The sequence below is a fragment of the Papilio machaon genome, chromosome Z, assembly GCF_912999745.1.
Source record: "Papilio machaon chromosome Z, ilPapMach1.1, whole genome shotgun sequence".
In the NCBI taxonomy this organism is placed as follows: domain Eukaryota; kingdom Metazoa; phylum Arthropoda; class Insecta; order Lepidoptera; family Papilionidae; genus Papilio; species Papilio machaon.
This window is the reverse complement of record NC_060016.1, coordinates 8,244,115-8,267,968: the sequence shown is the minus strand read 5'-3', so window position 1 is coordinate 8,267,968 and position 23,854 is coordinate 8,244,115. Positions and strand designations below refer to the sequence as shown.

Below are 23,854 nucleotides of genomic sequence, written 5' to 3'. Positions count from 1 at the left end.
CTAAGACTAAACTATGGTATAATAAAATACAATAAGAAAAATACTTATAAATATTTGGTTGTTTTTGTTAAATAGTAATATATGTAACAAAGTTTATGTTGCATAAAATATCTATCTAGTCACGATGTTGGTATCCTTTGAATTGCACGTAAGTCTTATCGTTTCAGGGTCTCGGTAAAGGAAAAATTCTTTGATCCGTATATGTTGCGACTAGCTTTTTTACTATCTACGCAAACTTTTAATACGCGCCATGCGGTCTAATCTGTCAATTAATTAAATGATCGCAATATCAGAACGCCCTAGGAAGTCCTATATTGAGTGATCTTGTTCGTAAAGTTATGAGTTGTTTATGATTTCAACTTATAATACCCCCAGCGGGTGTAGACTGACTTACTTAAAAAAAAAAATTATTTCAGAAGAATTGTAAACACATATGCAATTTTTTTATAGCATCGTTTTTATGTGATTTATCATTAATTATTAAAAAATACATAAATGACTATTACAAAGATTTATGTTTTCTCGCCAAAATTTTATGCATGACGTCAATTCATGTTTTAACATACATTTTAAAGAGCTTTGTATTTTATCTTATTCCAAATTAAAGCCTAAATCCTACTAATAATATAAAAGGCAATGTTTAGATGGATGGATGTTTGTTACAAGGTGTCTCGGAAACGGCTCAACGGATCTTGATGAAATTTGCCACATGCATATGTACATAGTCTGGAAGATCAAATAGACTATTAATTTGTTTTAAAATTGTGCGCGGACGTAGACACGGGCGACTGCTAGTATTATAAGAAATAGATACACCGCAAATTTTAAGAAATTAAAACCTTAAAGCAATCGAAAGAGCGACGAATATTCAACGAACAAAAGTTTAAATGACGATTACAAAGTTCATTGAATATTAAATACCAGCAGAATATTGTGTTTTACAAATTCCTACATCCGGTAGAAAAATGAGGCTATTGATGTTTTTCGTTACATAATGTTTGGGGTTTTTACGTTGGAATAAGAAACTAATATGTTTCTAGAGAAATAACTTACTTTTGAAATACTTCTTGCAAAAATGCTCTGCGACAGACTTTGAAAGCATGCACCATTAAAATTACATGTGCATCAGCGTTCGATGTAATAAACATGCTCTGTTTGTTTAGGTTAAATCTAGTAATTGAAATTAGATCCGCTTCCCGTCGGTTGTTTGATCAAAAATTTGGAACACATCTTACGTTCTAACGACAATACAATGTTACTAAATTAATGTGAAAGTTTAGATGGATCAACAGATCTTGATGAGATTTGGCACAGACGTAGAACATAGTCTGAAAGAATACATAGGCACCTTATTTTTTTTTAATTCCCCAAATTTTTAAGAGTCGCGTGTGACAGTTTATTATTTAAAAAAATTTGTTTTTTATTTTTTTTTTTAATATGTTTTCATACTGACACACAGTATAGGTCATGAAACTTTACATTTGACGTGGCACATATCGAACAATGGTTAAAATGCTTTATGTCCTTGTTTGCAATAGTAGCTGTTAAGCCTAACAGTTATAACTGTGCAATGACTAATTCTGCCACCTGCGAGAAATAAACGTCATGTTTCGTGACAAAAGATAGAGACGTATCAATATTTCCAAACTATTTAAGATTCTACTTTCTATGCAAAATAATGTAATAGCGTCGCAATCATTTAAGTTAAACATATTCACTCATTTAAGGGCTATGGTATTGTACTCAGATCGTACCATCATATTGCACAATTTATTGCACAGTACAGAATTTAAAACGGAGAAAATTAAAAACAATGTATTATTGTAGTTAAATTGTAGAGAAGTCCTTGGTTACTACTGGCGGTTATCGACTTTTTTATACTGTGTGAAAACTATGTACCATGTTTTTCGATTAATGCATTACTATTGTATTTTTTTACGCAGATGATAGCTAGTTAAAAAAATACGTTCCAAGAGTCCTAACCAATCACATGCGGAAGCCGAACAAAATATGAACGATAGTAATCTATACAATTAATAAAATTGGAGTGTCTGTATGTAATACGGGAAAAAAACATATTTCGTGAACATAATTTATTTGCGTTAATAAGAAAAAACAATTTTTAAAATTTTTGTCAGTCTGTCCGCAAGTCCGCTTTGTTCCGGGTATTCTCTTGGACCTCTTTCACTGGACTGGTAGATAGCTTATGTGAGTAGCATAGGCTATTTTTTTAATTTCACGTTGACAAAGTCGCGGGCAACCGCTAGTATTATAGTATAACCTAAAAATACTTCTGTGTTATTTTATTCCGAGAAATCGATTTGAGTTTAGCGATTAGATATGCGCCTAAACATTTAATTAAAGTTGATTTTTTGCTTGTAACACCCGCCAAACTAGTTTTGACATACGTAAATCCTTTCGACCTTATGTACCAATATACATAAACTTTATTTATGTATATAAATAAAATACAAACCGCTTCTAAACTACTCGACATATTATCATTAAAATTTGAAAAAAATGTTAAAAAATAGATTAATATTTTTCCTTTTTCAATAATTTAAAGTTTAATTTAGCCTACTTGATAATTTATTTATACAGTAATATATTAAATAGAAGGAGGAAAGGTTACAAATAAACTTAAAAAATGTAACCCCAAACAGGTCTGTACTATGATCTAAAACAAAGTCGTAGTTATGATTCAATCATACGTAGCTTAAATATTACGTTGTTGGAACAAATTAACCGTTCATAATGTTAGATCAATATAAGATAACATTTCCTTACTTTTGTAGTAATATACCTATATACAGAAAAAAGAACTATATTTTTACTATCATAGTCCTAATATTTAGCCTCGATATGTGCTTCAGACCAGTACTCGTGTCCTTAAACAAAGGTTAACTACTCGATTCATTGATAACTAAAGCTTAAGAAAACGTTCGTTTCATATTTTATAATAAATTTCTTCTTTGATTAGTATTTAACTAATTGGCTCCTTTTATTTTCAGATGGAGAGGAAGTGTCTACAAGCTAGTGTGGCGGGAATTAGTAGCATATCTCACACTTTATTATACTATCAACTTATTATATCGGTTCGCGTTAAATGAACACCAGCAAAGGTAAGTATTAAGTTTAAAGAAAAATTAAAATACCTACAAGACTAGAATCCCGTATCCTATCTCGAACTGTTTTTCCTAATGACTTTTCTGGACTTCATTTAAGTGATTAATTCATATAAACGTAATAAGTGTAAGGAATAATAACAGAGAATAAATAGTAAACGAATTCGTTTGCTACTAACTATTTGTGCATTTTCTGTTCACCGAAAATTTCTCGCCCAAACAACAATCAGTGTTGCTGTCCATGTGGTTAGGTAACAGACTGTAAAACTATACAAAAACATAGAAACAATTTAATATTCATCTAACAAGGAATAATCACAACGTTATGCAAATTATTATTAGCAATTTCAAAGCCATAATGCTAAAGGTTTTTATAATACGTCGTACTGTAATGATACACTCTTAACAGACTTCGACCATGACGTTTTTGTCTAGTAATTAACTGATATAAGGAGACAGAGTCGGGTTTAAAAGTTAAAATATGATGTGAAATTCCTCAGTAATCGTCAAATAAACAAAAGAGTGAGTTTTCCGCAATAATGCTTAATTAGAGCTATAGACAGGTCGGTTTCAGAAATCTAATTTGTTAAAATCAATTAATAAAAATACAATTTCATTTAAGTCGTTGAGCATTTGAAAATCAAACATTTAACTAACATTTTATTAGATCTTATGCAATAAACTCTACATTACTACCCTGCTTAACTAAACATTATGTTCTCAACATAAGTCTCGAATAAGTATCTAATAATTACCGTAAACACTTCATTTCTTATAATTTTTTGCTTGTATGTCAACTTATTTCATTTAATTTTATTGCAAATTTACTGACTATTTTTAGCCGACTTCAAAAAGAAGGAGGTTATCAATTCGACTGATTTTTTTTTTATGTGTGTTACCGCGAATCTCCGCCCCTGGTGGTCCGATTTTGATAAAAATTATTTTAATCGAAAGGAAGTGCTTGCAGATGGGTCCCATTTTTTTTTTAAATAACTAGAAGACTAGTAGATTTTGAATATAGCTTCAAAATTTGTTGCGAAAATTAGGGACATTTTTGCTTTCAGCGCTTACGTAGGCTAAACTATAAGACCTACATCAAAATGATGTGTGGCGAATTGTAGCTCTTTAAATGTGCTAAATAAAAGTCCGCGATAGCATATATCTATCTTTTATAGTTTTCTAACAATAACCATTTTTTTCTTTACGAAACATTAATTAAATTCATGCCCTATTTCCGACGCTATTATTCAAGTTCAGTATTAACCCTTATGTAAATAATTATAAATATTATTAAGATTCATAGAGGTATGTAAATTGGTCTACATTCTAAAAGTTGTTATAAACGTATTAATCAAACAAACACTGACCAAAATTGACGTCGAATTTAATCCATACGAACCATCCGAAGGTTATTTTAATTTACATTGTATGGGAAGAAAACGATAATAGACCGACGGCACGTAAATGATAGATCAGATCAGATTTTCCGATGGATTAAAGTTGGACGAGTAAAAAATGTTTCCAGATGAATAAGTTCGGTTCAATACTTAAGGCGTTTAAAAAGTACGTAACCTAATATAGATCAGTACGTTTTACATTTTTCAACTACCCTTATTTTAACATAACTCATTATTAATGCAGTAAAATTTCATTCGCCTATTTGCATTCGTTTCGAGTCTATACGCGATATAATCGACCAAAGTGACGATTTTTTAAAAAGAATAAAATCGAGTGTTGCGTTGTTATTAAGAACTTAAACAACAAATGTTTACGATCTACAAAGATTTATAAGGGTATTAATGAAAATCAGGGCCTTCGTATGACACCAGAATAATTTAAGATTTTTTTTAATCATTAATAAATAAATAAATGGTGGCTGATCTCGATTCATGTTTAAGGCTTACAAGAGTATCGTATTAAGGCGGCATAGTAGCTTCCCCAGACAGTTAAAAAATTTCTATTAAACCCGACGAAGATCACGTTTAAATATAAAGGAAACTTTTCATTCTCCTGGTTAGACTACGAACCTTTCAAATATCCTTTTACAACTAGACGTAACTATTTTATCTTGTATATTGTGCATCGGTACGACACGTTACGTGTCAAAAATCGACTAATGATTTCGAATCACAGCAGTGAAGCCACCCACATTGTTACAATGGTACGGCATTTATGTTTATAAGTTGGCAACACTGTTGAGTGACAGCGCCTACATTACGACATACGATTCGCACATTAAATTATAATACCTTTGACCTAAATTACGAATTAAATAATACCCGTGCACTATGCAAACTAATGCAAACCAAATCTTTGCATACAATATAAAACTACTTGCACAATTAAATTGACAAATATAACTGTTCTGTATATTTCACGTAATATTCGAAGTTTTTATAATTCTTTAAATTACGTAAAAAAAACTATTAAATCGCGTAAAAATTAGCTAAGAATGTGATTTTTGTAGTAGAATAGACTTTTGTCTGAAATACAATAGTGTACGTCGCGACACTTATTTCAAAACGAACATTGTATCACTTCTGAAGTAATTCAAACGAGTTAGGCAAAGTAGAGAAACTTTCTTAATATGAATACATTCAGTATATTATGATAGATTTCTATAGTGTCAAATTAAGGTGGTATAATAAAACTTTGGTCAGTTATCGAGTCATCGAGAAATGTACGTCTGAACAATCTGGAAATAATCTAGCATTCATTTAATCGTCATCTTCTAGTTATTGCTAGTTCTGTGAGGATTATGGAATAAAGTGTTATGACATGCGTTATATTTAAGCCGACTTTAAAAAGAAGGAGGTTATCAATTCGACTGTATTTTTTATGTGTGTTACCGCGAAGCTCCGCCCTTGGTGCTCTTATTTTGATAAAACTTATTTTAATCGATAGGTACTTATAGTATATAAAAGTACATCACTCTTATAGACCTCGTTGAATCTGAACTATTTGTCGTATACAATCTGTTTAATTTCATGTTTACTAGATTGTTGTTACAAACAAAAACTGATTATCGTCGTAATAAGCATTTATGCGAGCACGTTTCTCCGAAGCGGTAAACTATTGGCATGCACGTGTTTGCGATGAAGTGTTTAGTGCATAAAAATCTACTCTTAGTACAATTCTAAGTAAACAAAATCGCTTTAAATAGTACAAGGTAAGTTCTAACAATCACCTCATCTGGGTTAAAAAAAACTATTATGATAAAAGAAATCATCAATTAAATGTTGCAGGAAAATACATAAAAGTTTTTTTAACAACATTCATGCGTATGGTTTTTTCCTTAATTTTTATTTTTAACTTGCGTAAAAATATCGAATACGGAATTTTTCCCCTTCTTCTTTTGAAGATATCAAAAACAATGAATGATAGAAGAATATCGGTAGTGCTTGATTAGGCACATCTGGCAGAAGAATATTATTAATAGTAAATTCCCTAAATATAATTTGGAGCGATTAGTAGTTACTATAAGCAAACGTTAAATTTGATTGTTTCCACTGGGGAATCACTTGTTTCGAAACATATCCCATTTAATATTATCTCACGGTAAATGTTTACAGACTTTTCTATTGATTAATCATAATTCTTTTATCTATATTAATATTTTTTATGTTTGCAATAAAACAATTCAAAAACGACTGTACTGATTTCAAAAAAGTCTTTCACCATTACTACAATATACTAAACTTGTGAAACATACGCTATATGTCATAGTTTTATAACATTTTTAAAAATATAAAATAAGATCTTGTTAAATTAACTCTATTCAATAAATTACGAGTATAATAAAAGAAACCATTTGAATGAATTTTAATGTAACAAGAAATTCGAGCATTTTCATCTTAACGTTGCGTAACATCTAAGAAAAGTCATTGGTTGCAGTTCGAATTACGATGAGGGAGCTATCATATTTTAAAGATTTCACTACTGACTTTGCTCAAAGAACTATTCGCTTAGTCTTTGTGCATAGAAATGTAGATAACGCAAACTTTTCTTTCAAGTTATACAACACAACGCATTCTTGTGCAGGTTTCCGTGAATAACGTGTATAAAACGAACGTAAAACAATTCCTGTTCGTAATGCAATAAAACATTTAACTTGGACCGTGAACATTGATGTCCAATTTGTTTTGCAGAGTATTCGAGAAAGTCCGGCAGTACTTCGGTGCACAAATCGAGTCGATACCGATGTCTTTCGTGCTGGGATTCTACGTAAGTCTGGTTGTGAAGCGATGGTGGGAGCAATACAAACTGCTTCCCTGGCCTGATACCCTTGCCCTCTTCATCTCTGCTGGAATTCCTGGAGCGGTTAGTAAAGTAAAGAAACAATCAACAATATAAAAAAAAACATAAATCACATCAAATTGGTTATAGTGATTCACAACTGACAAAACTAGCGTTGAAAATATTTTTCTTTACTACGTAAGGCTTATCACATATTATATAACTAATTTAACTTGTAAATTAAACTTTTTAGGGACATAAAAATTAACAAACATATCTTTATTATGTTTAGTAGAAACTATTTTAATCGACTACACCTGAACTTCGATAAATAAAAGTTTTATGATTTCAAATCAGTTTTGACATTATCAAATTAATCTTCTTATCATAATAATAGACGGGTTTGTTTATTTTTGAATGAATTAATATACTTTTAAGACTTTTTAGCGCATCATAAATATCCGTAAGAGTTAAGACTGGCAATTCTAGCGTAATCCAGTTTTCAGTCTTTGCAGACTTTATCTTATGTTGCCATCAGTTAAATACCAAACTATTAAACAACAAAAAAAGATAATTAAATGAGAGTTAGATGTACAAAGGTGTATAAAGGTGGATGACGGGACTGATGATCAATGTGGACCTATGTCCAGCTGTGAACGACTTTAGGTCAAAGTTAGAAGTAGGTAGCTCCATTCTTCTGATTAAAATCGCTCTCCTTGCCATAGTAAGGTTAGTTAATCTTATAAAATTATCAGTAGCCTCAGAGACTACATACTATTGTTATATTCAAAGTTACTCAGATATCAGTGTGTACTGATGACTGTTGTCCACGCAAAAAATGTTTTGTTGCGAAATGACAGAAATGTAGTCATGCCGTTTCTTCAGGTTTAGTCTATGGTACTATCAGTATTATTTTTTTCATAAGTTACACTTTATATTAAAATGTGTGTGCTAATAAAAAAATCGGAGTTAAAAAAATAAGTAATTGGCAAATACATAAAATTAACACTGTCTCACTCATACGTTTGATACAAGTACTCAGGATTTAACACGTATTTGACTAGATTCTACATTGTGTTACTACACAATAGACTATTTACTATTGTTATTTCTAAACTGTAACTAAATAATACATATTTATGATGTCCTCCAGTTATATTTCTATCAAAACATTGATATGGATTTAAATTTTATTACTATTTTTTTTTTTTTTTTTATCACCACGCTGTATACAAAATTCTTACTCTAACAGTTTTCTTTAATATTTAGTTTTGCACGAAACGTAAACGATTAATCTGAGATAACCAATTTCTCAGTCCCATTAATGTTTTCTAATTAAAACAAAAAAAACTTCGGCGCCCAATAATTCAAGTTTAACTGCCCCCGATACGAAGATATTTTACATAAGAGGCAACTTATACTCGAATTACGCTCATGTCAATTCAATAACCTAGAACATCTAATCTCAAATCATACTCGAGTCGGAAGAATGAACTTTAGTTTACGAGTCACAGACTGGTTTTATATCTGACTACTTCGAGTCACAGACTGGTTTTATCAGCAGGCAAAAATATTGTCAGCTCTCATGACCACTTTGGATCAAATCCATCCAAATTCAAATTAACCATTTACAAACGATATTTGTTATATTTATAAATCAAACACAATAACAAAACACACAAATTATTAAGGTTTTTCACATAATTTGATTGTAATAAACGCTTTGCGTCCGTACGTTGGTACTTGCCAAGTTACGCAAACAATAGTTGCATAGTCCGTTGCTTGACTCATTATTATACTCGTATACAGAATGCTGCATCTGCGACTTGTACATAAAATGCCCTGCTTGCTGAAGGCTCAGCGAATGACCGTGACATTTTGTTCAGATATTAAATTTTCACAAGTTTCCGACTTTCAAAATATCAGAAACTTATCTCTACATTTTATCATCACTTGTAAAACATTAAATGCCAGTAAACATAAAATAAATATAAAAGCTACTACGAATATTTCAATTCATCTTTTTTTTGCCCTTCGAAACAAGTTAAACTGCTAGCCAATGACGATAAAAATTGCAAATAACAAAGATGACGAAACAATTCCACGTTTTTGTTCCTCTTTATCTCAATTGTAGGTTTAACAAAATAACATTATAAAATGTTAATATTGTTTGTAATTACCTTTAATAAGTATTCGAAGCTGAAGAATAAAACTTTATGCAAACAATGGAAATTTTTATTAGTGACATATAAAATTAATAATATAAATTAGACCATTTAATAATTAATATTAATGAAATCTCCTGAATTATATGTAGTGCCATGTTGTGTATCCATCCATGAAATGAGAATAAATATAAAATAATCTACCTAATTTATTAACTAGACTTGCGTAATGAAGTTTTTTTTAATGTCGATCGTGTCTATCCATATAACAACACACTGCAGTGCGAATAAAATAACAGAAAACATATATTGTTGAGAAGTGAATTCTTTTAGGTGGTGTGTTTAGGTCGCTGTGAGTTCCTTAACTCAAATCTGAACGGGGAAACTTATACAAGGTAAAGTATGTTATTAACGGAATTAATTATAACAATAATTGTTGTAATCGTTTACTTTGCCCTTGAATTTTATTTGCTGCCAGTTGTAATAAAAAAAAAAACTTATCCGACACTGCGAAGCGTCTATGTCCATTGTTCTTTTATAAGATAGATTGTTACGTGAATTTTGTGCTTGTGGTTTATTCTGCATGTTTGTATTATAGATATATTGCGACTTGTATACATTTCAATCTTTGAACCAATATACAAAATCTTCGACATATTTTAGAGTGTCTGTAACTTCTAACTAATTATTCGAAGCATCCTTTACGTTTAATTCAATCAACATTGCATTATTTATCGTTCGTTTCTGAAATAAAAATCCATGCATAAACATATCGTCGTCAGTCACTAAGAGATAACAATATGTAAAAGGGATTTTGGTCTCAGAAACCAACGATTAGTTTATTTCATTTTAAATAAAATTCAGTTATTAATAAGTATGAAAAAAATGTAACAAAAAGTTCTACATCTGTTTAAAGTATATAAAAATATACTTTTATATTTCCAGCGATTTCGTCTGCGCAGAATTATAAAAAAAGGTGAAAATTATCTCACGAGTTACTCGAAACTATGTTCTATATCGGTGCCAAATTTCATTAAGATATATTGAATCTTTGCGGAGTTATCTAGTAAATATGTAAATCAGACGTTATCCCACAGGACATAGGTAGCCTATATGTTCTTCCATACTGTGTTCTACATCTATAACAAATTTCATTAAATTCCATGCAAGCGTTCTGGAGATACCTTCTAACACGGTCATGTCATAAACATATACCAGACTTGAGTTGTACTTGTCACACTTATTGCAACATTGTTTGATCGTAAATGTGTAAACATATATTAATAGACTCATATGGCAAATACTGTGAATAACATAGCGTCAAAATAAATAATACTCGTTATGTATTGGTGTAACATCAAAGAAGTATGTATTATATAGGAAATAATATTTAAAAAAACTCTATAAAATAAAAAAAATTGTGCCCAGCTTAACAAATAATTTTATAACTTTTTTTCTATATCTTATCTATACTTATATTATAAAGCGGAAAAATCTGTTTGTTTGTTTGTAGGTATTAATTTTTTGTACTAGATTTTTTTTTAATTCCGTTAGGAGAAAGTTGCTGGCAATTGCTATTTAATATCGAAAAAAGAAATCATATCTACTTAATTTACAATTTTCCTAAGGGTATATATTTAGAGAGTTTATAAACTGAAGAAGTTCACTACTTGACGGTGACATATGTATACTATTATTATTTCAGAAATACTGAATACTATGTGCATTTGGCCTGAGCTGATGCATTTTATTTACAAAAAAAGTAAGTTTCTAAAGAAGATTCGATCTCTAGGGGCTTTATTTTTCATATTGACTAACACTAGCACGCTACTTTATATAATCAAATAAAAAAATGATATCAGTATGTATTTGCAAAGCTTCGGATATACGATGATTTCCTAACAGCAGCTTACTTGAACTCGCAGTTGAAGAACAACTTCCACAAAACTTTAATGAGATGAAATCCTCTAAAGTTTAAAGTATGAAAAAACTGTTGGCCAATTTTATTAGTAAAGTTTCTAAACAAAATCCTTAAGGTTTCATGAAATTTTCGACATTTGTTTACTTATTGCAATATAAAAGAATGTCACGTGTAACTACTGTGTTATGTAACAAAATTTCAATAGCCAACCAATATCCCACTGATTTGAACGATCCAAAATATTGTCCTATTGATTTACGATTGTAAGCAAAAATCTTATACATTATTTAAAAGATCAAAGAACCGTGGGGTTCCATTGATGGAACACATATACAAAAACATAACATTGTCTATTTATTAAAAATAAATGATAAGTATGACAATATGTTTTTCTATCAGTATTTTGGCAGTGGAAGCCTACGTTAATTTGACATCTAGAATTTTTCCCGTTTTCCCATTTTTAAATGTTTTAAGCGTTTCCCTCATTATTATTAATCTTAATAAAATCACTACTAAGTTACGTCAATACAATATAAATATTTGGTTGTTAAAAAAAGTGTCCAGGATCTTAACTGAAGTAGAAAAACATATAACTTAACTAAAATACTTAATGATAAATTCATTGAAATTATATTTTAATTAGTTACTTTAACGTTTCGTGACTATGATTTATTTTATGCAGTCAGTTATTGCCTTGACCTCATTAAAGCAAAGAAATTTTACAGCATTAAACGTTTCTTCATAGATTTAAATACGTTGACTATTTAGTTAAACAATTTAAGTAGTATTTTTAACGGATTAAGCCGATCTGCTTAGTAATAACTTTTCAATTCTTATCGAAATAAATACGAAATTTAAAATAGACACAATTTTGTGTTTTACACTTAGTACACTTAGTACCTATTACTTAAGATATTGTTTAATAATGATCGTGGTCAAAACATGCTTGATTTCAGGATTTAGAACATGTCGCAAACGAACAGAAATCTGCTAGCAAGCTATATAAATAAGGAAAGAGAAATAAAACAAATAGCAAAATAAACTGATTCACAGTGTTAACACATTTTCACCTTGGGTTTCCTCTATTGTAAGAGTCAAACAAAACCTACCATCCATCAAATTGTTTTTATTTTGGATTTTTTACACGTTTCTTTTAAATCCATAATTGTTACGTCATACCAATGAACATTACTCAAGCAACTACTGTGACTTAAAACTAAAAGTCATTGTAAAGGTGAGGTTAAATTGATAAATATCTGCCTTTTGTCTTCTCTTTTCTCGCCACAAAAAAGAAACAATGAGTGGTGGTCGAGGCAAACATCCGCCGAGTCGTATGTAATCATACTTTACTCGACGCAGCGACCCACGTTCCGTTTTATTATTTATTAAATTTCATTTCACCGTATTTAATATCTTTGAAACTGACAGATCTAATCATAAACAATATTTGACTTTAGTCGTATTTCAGAAACGTAATTACGTCTACTTGATTGATTGGAAATTGTTTGTTGAACAAAATTTACATTCCATCTTCCCGTTTCTGTAATATTATGACATAAAACAATATCAGCATTTATAATTAATACAAATCAGTACCCATGTTTTTAAAGGTATTAAAAAAATAATGAAATTCTTACAAAATGTCATACATTGGTTGATTTTTACTTTTGTACGAATTAAACAGTTGCAAAAGTTAAAATAAAATTCATTAGAGCGTTAATTTTATATATTCGAGTTTAAAAACATTATATTAGCAGTGTGGTACATCTATCATTTGTTTATTGGATGCCTAAGAAGCCTTAATAACGTCAGTCTAAATTTCATACATGGCAATGTTCATGTGTTGAATAGAAAACAATACGGTGTATTAATGTCCTTGGATAATCGATTCGTGTGACGCCTGCGAGCGATTAGTGTTACTTTACTAGCCATTTATTTCCATAGTTACTTTGCCTTTGGCACGCGAAATAATTGAAATGCCGAATGGTTACGAAAGAACTGATGCGTCACACTGAACACGATCCTCTAGTTAATTATGTTTATAAAATCGAAAGTTACAACGGAAAGTAAAACTATCGCGTTGTTTCCTTTAAACTAGAATAGTTTATGACCTTGCCCTCCATACGATTAGTAATTATCCATTTTATTGCTTGCTCACACTTTTATAACTGAAATTGTATTATACTATTTGTTTTCATTTGAACATTTCACAGTATTTTTTCTAATCTCCTTAATTATCTAAAATTAAGATAAAAAGAAGTTTTTACGGGTGTTTTATACTGTACTTTCGATATACAATTTTTAATTATGCAAACTTAATGGATATGCTGTGTAAAATTACTTACGTATTTTTTCTATTTCGCTTTTCTTACATTTATTGCATTTAATTATTTCCCATTTTACTTAAATATCCTAGTCGTGTTTCATATATTTATTAAGGAAAATCAGCTTCAATTCGGAAAACCGTCGAAGACGCTTGCTTATGAATGTAATCACGTACCACAATACTAACATGTCTGTGCAATCTACCCACCGGTGTCGTTATAATTTTACTAATTAATTAATCAATTTAACAAATTGTTTAATTTAACTAAAATAATTAATTAAGCAATGTATAGATGCCCACTGAAATCTTTTATCCCGCAGATATACGTATCGAACGATACCTCGTTAAAATCGGATAATCACCCTACAGGAAGTCACAGTGTAATGTCATACATACCGGCAAAACGCCTACCCGACTGTCTGGATAATTCCACCGTCGGGCAAAAATACAACTAATTTTAAAGTTTTCGTTTAGCAAATAGCTAACAAACAATAATAACGGAAGTAGAATTTCAACGTGAATAGGTATTAAATAATTTTATCTTAAACGTTAATTCTCCAAACAAAAGCTTTAATTAAATTTCGCTTGTCAGACAGGATAACGCAGGGAAAACTCTAATATGGTCATAATGATTTAAATCCTATTATGACGGTAGTCGACATTTACACTACCCCTTTGTGATGTTTATGAATATAAACTATGAGGGAATTCAGTTTCAATATATGTTTGTTTTGTCTGATGATTGTTTATGCTTGAGGTCAATTCTAGCCTTCTTCCCTTTACCATCCTTATAACGTAAGGATGAGAAGAAGAAGTGGATTTGGCAGGTGACGGATAAAAAGTGTAGGAAATGTCAAGTGAACAATAAAAAAATGCTTGAAAATATGTTATCACTCCTCTCATTATATTAGAAAAAAAATCATGAACAATATTAAGTTTTAATAAATTATGTTTCAAGTAATGGTTAAAGCAGAACAAAGCAGTATAAAGCGATCCAAAGCAGAACCAGTCAGTTCCGACGTAAACATGACGTGAACTCCATGAAACATTTAATAAAACCTCTGATATAGCAAAATGTAAAATCCCATTTAGAATTCGTCATAGTGTTATTGTTATTTGCTTATATAATAATCGTAATAGAAATAGTATTTTTTTCTCTTCTAATAATATCATTGTTATATTTTTATGAAACACCAAAGTTATCTAGTTGGTAGGAAAATCACCGAATTTTAGTGATTTAAATTCAGTTGAAAAATATACAGTCGAAGTTCTAGGGACAGCGATATTTTTCACGCCTATAACCTGAATTCCTCAATCATGAAGGTCCGTCAGGACCGGACAATGACTCTTGCTTATAGAGGTTTCTCCCTTATCAAGCTTCGACTAACAGAAAACAGAAATAATTATTATATTTATATACAAGTATTTCGGCAGTTAAAAAACATGGCCGATGCAACACAGTCTTAATGGAACATCGCAAAAAGACGATGGTTTTTTTATATAAGTACCGCGTTACATGAGACATTGAATTGCATATGAGTTTTTAAATATAAATGCATATTAGGTAATTCCGCTTTTTAAATCTCAATTAGTTCTGCAATATAGCGAATGTTATACGAAATGTTTCCGTAAAGTTTCAAAACTATTTAACTTTCGTACTGCTGTAATGAGAAATGTGCGCGTTGATAACTTTGTTCTGTTAACTAAGCGGACGGATGAAAGCAACGATGCCAGAGCCTTTGATATTTTCTAGTTAATAAACTGAGATAAAATTGGAAGTTAGAGCTCAAAGGATGTGACGGGTGCATAAGATGTTTGCTTACAAACATTTATTACCTGTTTTGAACAGAACAGTGGGGCAGTTTATTAATAATAACAGATTTTAATGATGAATGAACTTTTTCTTAATGTATTTAAAAATGTTTTTTGTACTTGTTTAGTGTCAGTCTCGCGAGTTCCACCCGAAAACCTGTATAGAAACATATTGTCCATCTTTTTTATAAATTTCAGCTACTATTTAGTCAATGCATTCGTTATTATGTAATTTATTTTGTAACATTGACAGTTTAACACGAGGACAGAACAGTGAGGCAGTGCAGTGGACCCAGCAAGAATATTTGTGACAATCTCCTTCGTACCGTCATCGTCAATTACGTCAAAAATAGTATGAGATTTTTGGTTTACTTTACGTCCGATAGGGAGGGCAGGGCTGCACAAATTTTGTCGATGGCGATACGATCGCGGTTGTTATACATAAACATAATCATGCTAGTCCGGAGGCCTAATTTTGGTCCTCTTTCCCTTCCCGCTCTTTTCTTGTAAGGAAAGGATGGAAGGGAAGGATGGGGAAGTGGATTTGACGGAGACGGGAATGCATAAGAAGGGGAAATATTCTTCCGTCGATTAGAGGTGGACGAACATGTGAGATTGCGGATGTCTTTGGGCAGCGATCGCTTTTCTATTTCGGCGATCTCAGGTGGCCAATCGTTTGCCACCTTATGATATAAAAAAAAATCTTGCTAAATCTACTGTACTGCTATACTTTGAATACACACGCAAACAGAAAATTACCTACTGTTTGACAGTAAACAAGCATATCATTGATGATTAACGTGCAATCGTCTATTCGTCGTTCACCCGGTACCGTCCTCGACGTCGACGATTGAGCGGAATAAACTGGGATTCAGGATCGAAGTCAAAGCGAGTTCGATTCAATGCATCGGTTCACTTTGTCGTTAACGTCATTCCTTCCGCTATTTGATTCCTTTGAACATCTATATTGGAGTCGGATTACAGCTTACCGCAGCATCAATTTCTATAGCGACTGTATTATATCTTTACAACCCGGAGGTTTGCAAAATACAGTATGCATTTATAATCATATTATAGATGTTACTTAAATATATCAGATCGTCATCATAGTTGGTCATTTACGTATTTTCCTTGTACTATAAAGTATTTTATTTTTACTTAAACTTGGTGAGAGTATATGGAAGTAACTGTGGCTTGTTGCGATTATCATGTCAAATTCTTTTCGCCAAGATTCATAATATTGTTTCCATTATACTAATTTCAGTGCTCTTTAGTCTTCACCATTACTGCATCCGTCACGTCAGTTCTCAACAACTATTTTCTAGTATTTTTAAAAATTCAAAGATTCGCTTCGACCATTATCACAAATGTAATTGCATTTTTTTCCAGACAAACGGGTAATTATACAAAATTCTCATTGTCTTACCTTCGTCGAATCACAGAACGTGGTAATTACTTAACTAAATTATTATTTCACACAAATTGCTGAGTTTGGACAAATATTTTAATTATTATTTAATGAGCTACTACATATACATACAATGGAAACAAAGTATAAATAAAAATTACACAAAACTTAGTTTATAGACAGTGTCAACCATAGAATTCGGAATACTGAGAGTCATACAGCTATGGGTTTAATTTAAATTAATTCTATCCACCCCTAGATATATAAATGATACCTCAAAGCGGAGCATAATATCAATAGGTACCTATTAAAACCCTGTCAATGTATTGAATTACTTACTATTTGATCAAAGATATTCGACTAGTCTCCATTCATTTGTTATCGACGGACGTAGGAATTGATACTGAATCTTCTATTACTGAGGAATTGGAAGATGCTTCAAGAATTAACAGACTAATTTTAAACTAATCACAACATTACGTTACCATTGGTATACACTGCTGAAATACGAGTATGTATACTAAAACATGTTGTTATTGCTTTCTCTCACTTTTTCCAAAGAAATTAAGAGAGGGAGTCCTTGTATTGTATTGATTCTGCAGTAAAAACCTTTAAGTGGATTTTTTGATTTCATTACAAGTTTTGTTACATCATGCTTTAATGCGATTTAAAAAGATTTATTGTACCAGATAATAATGTCATAGCGCGATGGCTTTCGGGTATTCCCAAAATCCAGTTATGTACCGTCTACTTCTAAAGAACGTCTGTGTTTGAATATTTAATCGCAATATTACAATTGTAACGTCATGCTTCACTCCTACGTAATATTTGTACTAATTGTGTTGTATTTGATTTAACAGTATGATGTTCATATAAACTATTGAATGGGGAAACTGGTCGGAACAAATTCAAAGAAACGAAACTATTTCTTATACGATTCTAATGTCCAATATTTGAATAATCTTTAAAATATTATTTCACTACTAGCTGTCGCTCCCGACTCCATCTGCGCGGGATTAAAAAAAAACTTAGTATCCTATGTGTTGTTCCAGACTACGTTCCATCTATGCCAAATTACAGCGAAATCCATGCAGCCGTTTTGGAGATAGCTTCAAACAAACATCCATCTATCCATCCATCCATCCATACAAACATTCGCATTTATAACATTTGTAAGAGTAAGATTAGTAAGATGTGTCGTTTGTCAAAAATGTCTCATAGATTTTCGTAAAATTTATAAGAAACTTATAAGAAAGAAATAAATTCTGTGCATCAGAACTTCACTCAAATTAATATATTTTTTTAATATTTATATTAACGAAAATTTTTGTTCATTATAGTATTTTTCTTGAATTAATATATCTTAACGCATAAAACCAGTCACTCCCATCGTACGAAGAAAATATTCGAATTAAAATACTTTTGTTAAATAACAAAAACTATATTTCAAGTTTTGTTTTTATTAAGTTCACTTAACCGAGAATAAAGGTTAAATACCGTACATATGGAAGTTTCCGTTTACTTTTAAGTTTATAATTAAAAATACAATTATCCTCGCACCGAATGCCAACTAACTACAATATTTTAATTGGCAATGCAACGCGCATGGACCTATTGATATAATAAAGTAAAATAAAGTAATATTCTAACCTTTTAAATTAGTAACGAATGGTAGGACTAATGGCAGACAATGTAATATGTACAACAAATAATAGACTAGATAAACCAAGATAATTTTTCGTTGATACAAATCAAGGTACAAACCTTCTATACCAGTGGATGGTACCAGACGGTCTGTAGGGTCGTCAAGCACTAAACAATTCTTTGGAACACTCCTCCTAGTAAAAAAAATACTGAAGGAACTAACGTTCTTCCGCAAGGCCAAAATGTAAGCCCATCAGTAAGAGCTCGGTCTTTGACGATTGGAATCGCTCTCCGTGTATTCCGTTGTATGCGTTCAAATGAAAAAAGCTGGTATCGGTGTGCTCTCGCCAAGAGATGCGAGCAGTATTTCATGTGGGGTGAAACTTGTGCCTTATAAAGCTGAAGGCGATGGCCGGCTGGAAATACAGTTTCCCTCTGCTGAACACACCCTGCATTTTGGAGGCAAGTTTGGCCTTGTCTTGTAATGGTTCATTTAGACATAAGACGGTATGTATGTGTGGTTCGTACGGTTCCAGATTATGTCTAAATTAACCTTAAATGACCGCGAAACTGAACGTCATTCGATATGTCAACGCCGAGTATACTGATACTGTCTGAGGGAACCTGGGGAGTGTCCTCGAAACGAAAACCGGTTGGTACTCAATGTATGTATTTGTTTTTGACTAGTGCTAGGATATGTTAGACTAAAGTTAAATGATGTCTTCGACTCCATAACTATTTAGATTCAATTAAAATTCTTTTTCGCATTACGGCGTACAAAATATTTCAATTAGTTACAAATATCAGTTTTGTAATCATTTTTTTTGTATCTCCAGAACGGCTCAACGAATACATAGGCTACTACTTTTTTAATTCAGCGCGTACGAAGTCGCGGGCAAAAGCAGTTTTAAAAAATAAAAGAACACAGTAATTTATATATTTTATATCATAATGTAATTTACATTTATTTAAGTAGTTTAATGTACGCTTCTTTCGACCAGTCGTGTTATGTTTAAACAGCTGCTAAATTATACGTTGTTCTATAAACATCTCATATGATTATTTTATTAGGTAGATGTCGAAACAAGTTTAATCCTTTGAGTAACTGTCAGTTTGCATTGCCGAAATACGCGTACAAAATCTTTGTAATCAAAGTTTTTGCAAGAAATTAACGAATTAAAAAAAACTTCTCACTAATATTAGAAATGTGAATGTTTAGATGGATGGATGAATGTTTGTTTGAAGGTATCTCCGGAAATGCTCAACGGTTCTTGATGAAATTTGGCAGATATAGAACATAGTCTGACAGAATTCAGTCTAGGGCAACAGCTAATAACGACGAAAAAAACGATATTTATACCTCTTATCTTCACACATTTACTTTTTAAGATAATTTATTAGAAATGAAGCCTACGAATATATCTATTTCGACGATTTTTGTAGCATCTCTTAAATGTCTATGTTAGATTATTCCAATTTTACTAGTCTATCAGACGATTTGATTTTTTTTTTCTGAAACCAGACAAATAATAAAATTGTATTTAGGATGTAGATCTCTATCTCTTATTATTCTCATAAAATCTTATTATTAAATCCAACACCGTGTTAAATTCGTTTGAAACAGTATCCTATTCTCAGTTTAAACGGACAATACGCTAGCGTTGTCTCAGTTATTTATCTTTAACAACGATGTTATCATATTATTTTATTATTCACTAATGTTTCCTTGTTGTTAACAATGAGCTGTGCAAAACCTTAGTTGCAAATATATATTCAAAAATGTCAATTATGTTTCTGACTTTGGCGAAATTAATAATCAATTTGACGCGTAATGATCATCATCTTGCATATTAATAATAATATTATGATTATTGTTCACAGGATGAAACAGGCAGACTTATGAGGAGAAATATAGTGAGATATGCGATCCTAGCCTATGTAATAACGTTACAAAGAGTGTCTCTTAGAGTCAAACGAAGATTTCCTACGTGGCAACATGTTGTAGATTCTGGTAAGCATAAAAAAATCAATAATCAATTCAAAATACTGTAAAGAAACTGTATTTCATCCACGATAACACTGTATAGGTTATAAAAGCAACCGTCAAATATGATAGTGGTACCCTGTTTAAAAGTTATTGACATCATTAGTAATCAACTTTGTTTGATCAAATAATTTGACAAACATGTCGTTTGACAATAAGTTTGTCGTAATCAATGAGCAAACTTTCAATATCTACTATTTTTATTTTATTGCATAGTTGTAGTAGACTATAATGTATGTGTGACTTTCAGGTCTGATGCTTGAAAGCGAAAGAAAAGTCTTCGAGAAAATGGACGGCAAGAGTCCAATGTCGAAGTATTGGATGCCACTCGTGTGGGCGACGAATATAATTAACAGAGCTCGTAAGGAGGGCTTGATAACCAGTGATCACATTGTTCAAACTTTGCTTGTGGAACTATCTGATATACGACGGAGATTGGGAGCACTAATAGGATACGATACTGTGTGTGTTCCTCTCGTATATACGCAGGTTAGTACTACATTCTTTTTATTTTTACATCCAACGTATTCCTGTCATTAGATATTAATAGTGAAACTATTAAAGGTAGAATAATTTTTAGGTTAATAACTACGTGCTATCGTTGTTTGAAATCAATGAAACACACACAATAATAACTTAATAAGTGACAAGTTAATTGTAATGTAAATTGCATGTATTTTATTCATCTTTGTGCATTTTAAAAACAAGTAAAGAGGAAAATATCGTTTTTTTTTTTTTTACATTAATCATAAGTCACGCAAACCTGACGTAGATTTCATCGTGGAAATTATTTAACTATATACGAGTATTACTAGTATTTATGAAGAGAAACAATGTAACTTTTATTATAAAACATTGTTGTTTTGATAGTCGTAACATTCGAGTTGTTTTTTTTTCTGTTGGGAGTCTAAGACATAACATATATTGTTTCTTTTATTTAATGTGAATAAACCAAACGATTGCTTATAATTTAAATGAGAGGCCTCTTTTTCTCATGCGTATTTATCAATATCATTGATATAGTTGTGTGTCTAATAACGTGGATAATAATATTTTTCTCGTGCATGTGATTTTTAAAACCGTTTCTAATCAACCGCGAACGTCGTAGCGATAAACATTCATTTACCACATTGTATTGACGTGTACCAACTGTATACATGTATTTTATTGGCTGTACAATTGAACGGCTGTCAAGTTCGTAATAATCGGACCGGTTCGTATCATCCTCTTATATAGTTTATTATTCATTTATAAATACTAGCTTTGGCCCACAACTTCGTCTGAGCAGAATTGAGAAAAATATATCATGTGTTACTTGACGCTATGTTCTATATCCGTGCCTTCAATAAGATATGCTGAACAGTAGCAATTCGTGTATGCTTAACGTTTTTAATTTGTCTAGACTCAACTTTTCGACACTTTTTAAAGGTGACATTTCATTGGTTGTCATTTTCTGTGCAGCCAATAAAAATTCAAGAATCGGATGATTCAGTCATCATTGACTTTGAAGTGACCAATGACATATCACCGTTACAAATTAAAAAAATAACGCGTTAATTAATGGAGGAATTCGTTCGATTTTCAAATTATTCCAATTAAAGATAAGTCTACAATTTGACTAGGCAAATAAAAAACCGGCGTACACGCTTTATAAGTGTGACACGTAAACCTATTGGACTTCGGGTGACTTTTGCACCTAAATGCCGGATTATTATTTTAGAATGCACAGTAATATCAAACTGCTATATAACAGAACGGAGACATGTATGAAAACATTTGATTAACTGTGACCATGTAGTGAACGTGTTATGTTTCATTTGACTTATCAACATTTCCCCTTTACAGCGTATTATTTTTACTGTTCGTCCCTGTACTAAGTATTTGGAAGTGAGTTCATCGAATTAAAATCAGCTAAAGAAATCGATTTCAATATTCCATCCTTAACAATTAGTAGACAATAAAAAGAAAGATTTGATATGGTCAATGACACATTAGGCTGAATGAAAAAATAAATAAATATAATACCTACTTATTACTTACTAGCTTTTACCCGCGACTCCGTCCGCGCGGAATGAAAAAATAGAAAACGGGGTAAAAATGATTCTATGTCCGTTTCCTGGTTCTAAGCTATCTGCCCGCCAATTTTCAGTCAAATCGATTCAGCCGTTCTTGAGTTATAAATGGTGTAACTAACACGACTTTCTTTTATATATATAGACTAGCTTTTACCCGCGACTCCGTCCGCGCGGAATAAAAAATAGAAAACGGGGTAAAAATTATCCTATGTCCATTTCCTGGTTCTAAGCTACCTGCCCACCAATTTTCAGTCAAATCGATTCAGCCGTTCTTGAGATATAAATAGAGTAACTAACACGACTTTCTTTTATATATATAGAATACTAGCTTTTACCCGCGACTCCTTCCGCGCGGAATAAAAAATAGAAAACGGGGTAAAAATTATCCTATGTCCATTTCCTGGTTCTAAGCTACCTGCCCACCAATTTTCAGTCAAATCGATTCAGCCGTTCTTGAGTTATAAATAGAGTAACTAACACGACTTTATTTTATACTAGCTGTCGCCCGCGACTCCGTCCGCGCGGAATAAAAAAAAATATTAGAAAACGGGGTAAAAATTATCCTATGTCCTATTCCTGGTTCTAAGCTACCTGCCCACCAATTTTCAGTCAAATCAATTCAGCCGTTCTTGAGTTATAAATGGTGTAACTAACACAACTTTCTTTTATATATATATAGATATATAAGATTCTAAGTTCATGAAAAATAAAATTATGTTTTTAAAGTAGGAACGGCGACATTTTTTACAACGTTTGTCACATTTAAGACTGATGATCAATTTAAGTTTGTATTTATATTTTTAGTTAAAGTCTACTCGCAAACGTGATGATGAAAAGAAATCCTTAATTATCATTGACTGTGATAATATTAATATGTTTGTACGCCGGCAGATATTATTGTTATATCTATTATGGCATTGTACGCTATAATGATTTCCTTAAGAACTGCAACCAGATCATATAACAGCCTTCATTGAAAATGTCTATTAAGGAAAACCGCATTGAAATCGGATCAGTCGTTCTCGCATTAGTTTATTATAATAGTAGTTTATTAATGTTACATGACAGATGTATTATAATTTTTAATATTGATGACTT

At 31.4% G+C, this 23,854-nt stretch overlaps 1 protein-coding gene across 3 annotated transcripts in view; it reads left to right on the top strand.

Moving 5' to 3' along the window:
• The window catches only part of LOC106717323 (bestrophin-4), a 34,193-nt gene that overhangs the window by 5,297 nt on the left and 5,042 nt on the right, over positions 1–23,854 (top strand). Inside the window, exons 2-5 of one of the 3 annotated variants that reach the window (XM_014511171.2) lie at positions 3,012–3,122; positions 7,274–7,454; positions 20,519–20,648; positions 20,932–21,170. In XM_014511171.2, the coding sequence (XP_014366657.1) occupies positions 3,012–3,122; positions 7,274–7,454; positions 20,519–20,648; positions 20,932–21,170 (661 nt within the window). Of the gene's footprint in view, positions 1–3,011; positions 3,123–7,273; positions 7,455–9,810; positions 9,922–20,518; positions 20,649–20,931; positions 21,171–23,854 lie in introns of those variants that run through there. The other 2 variants (XM_014511172.2, XM_014511173.2) reach the window with 2 other exon arrangements.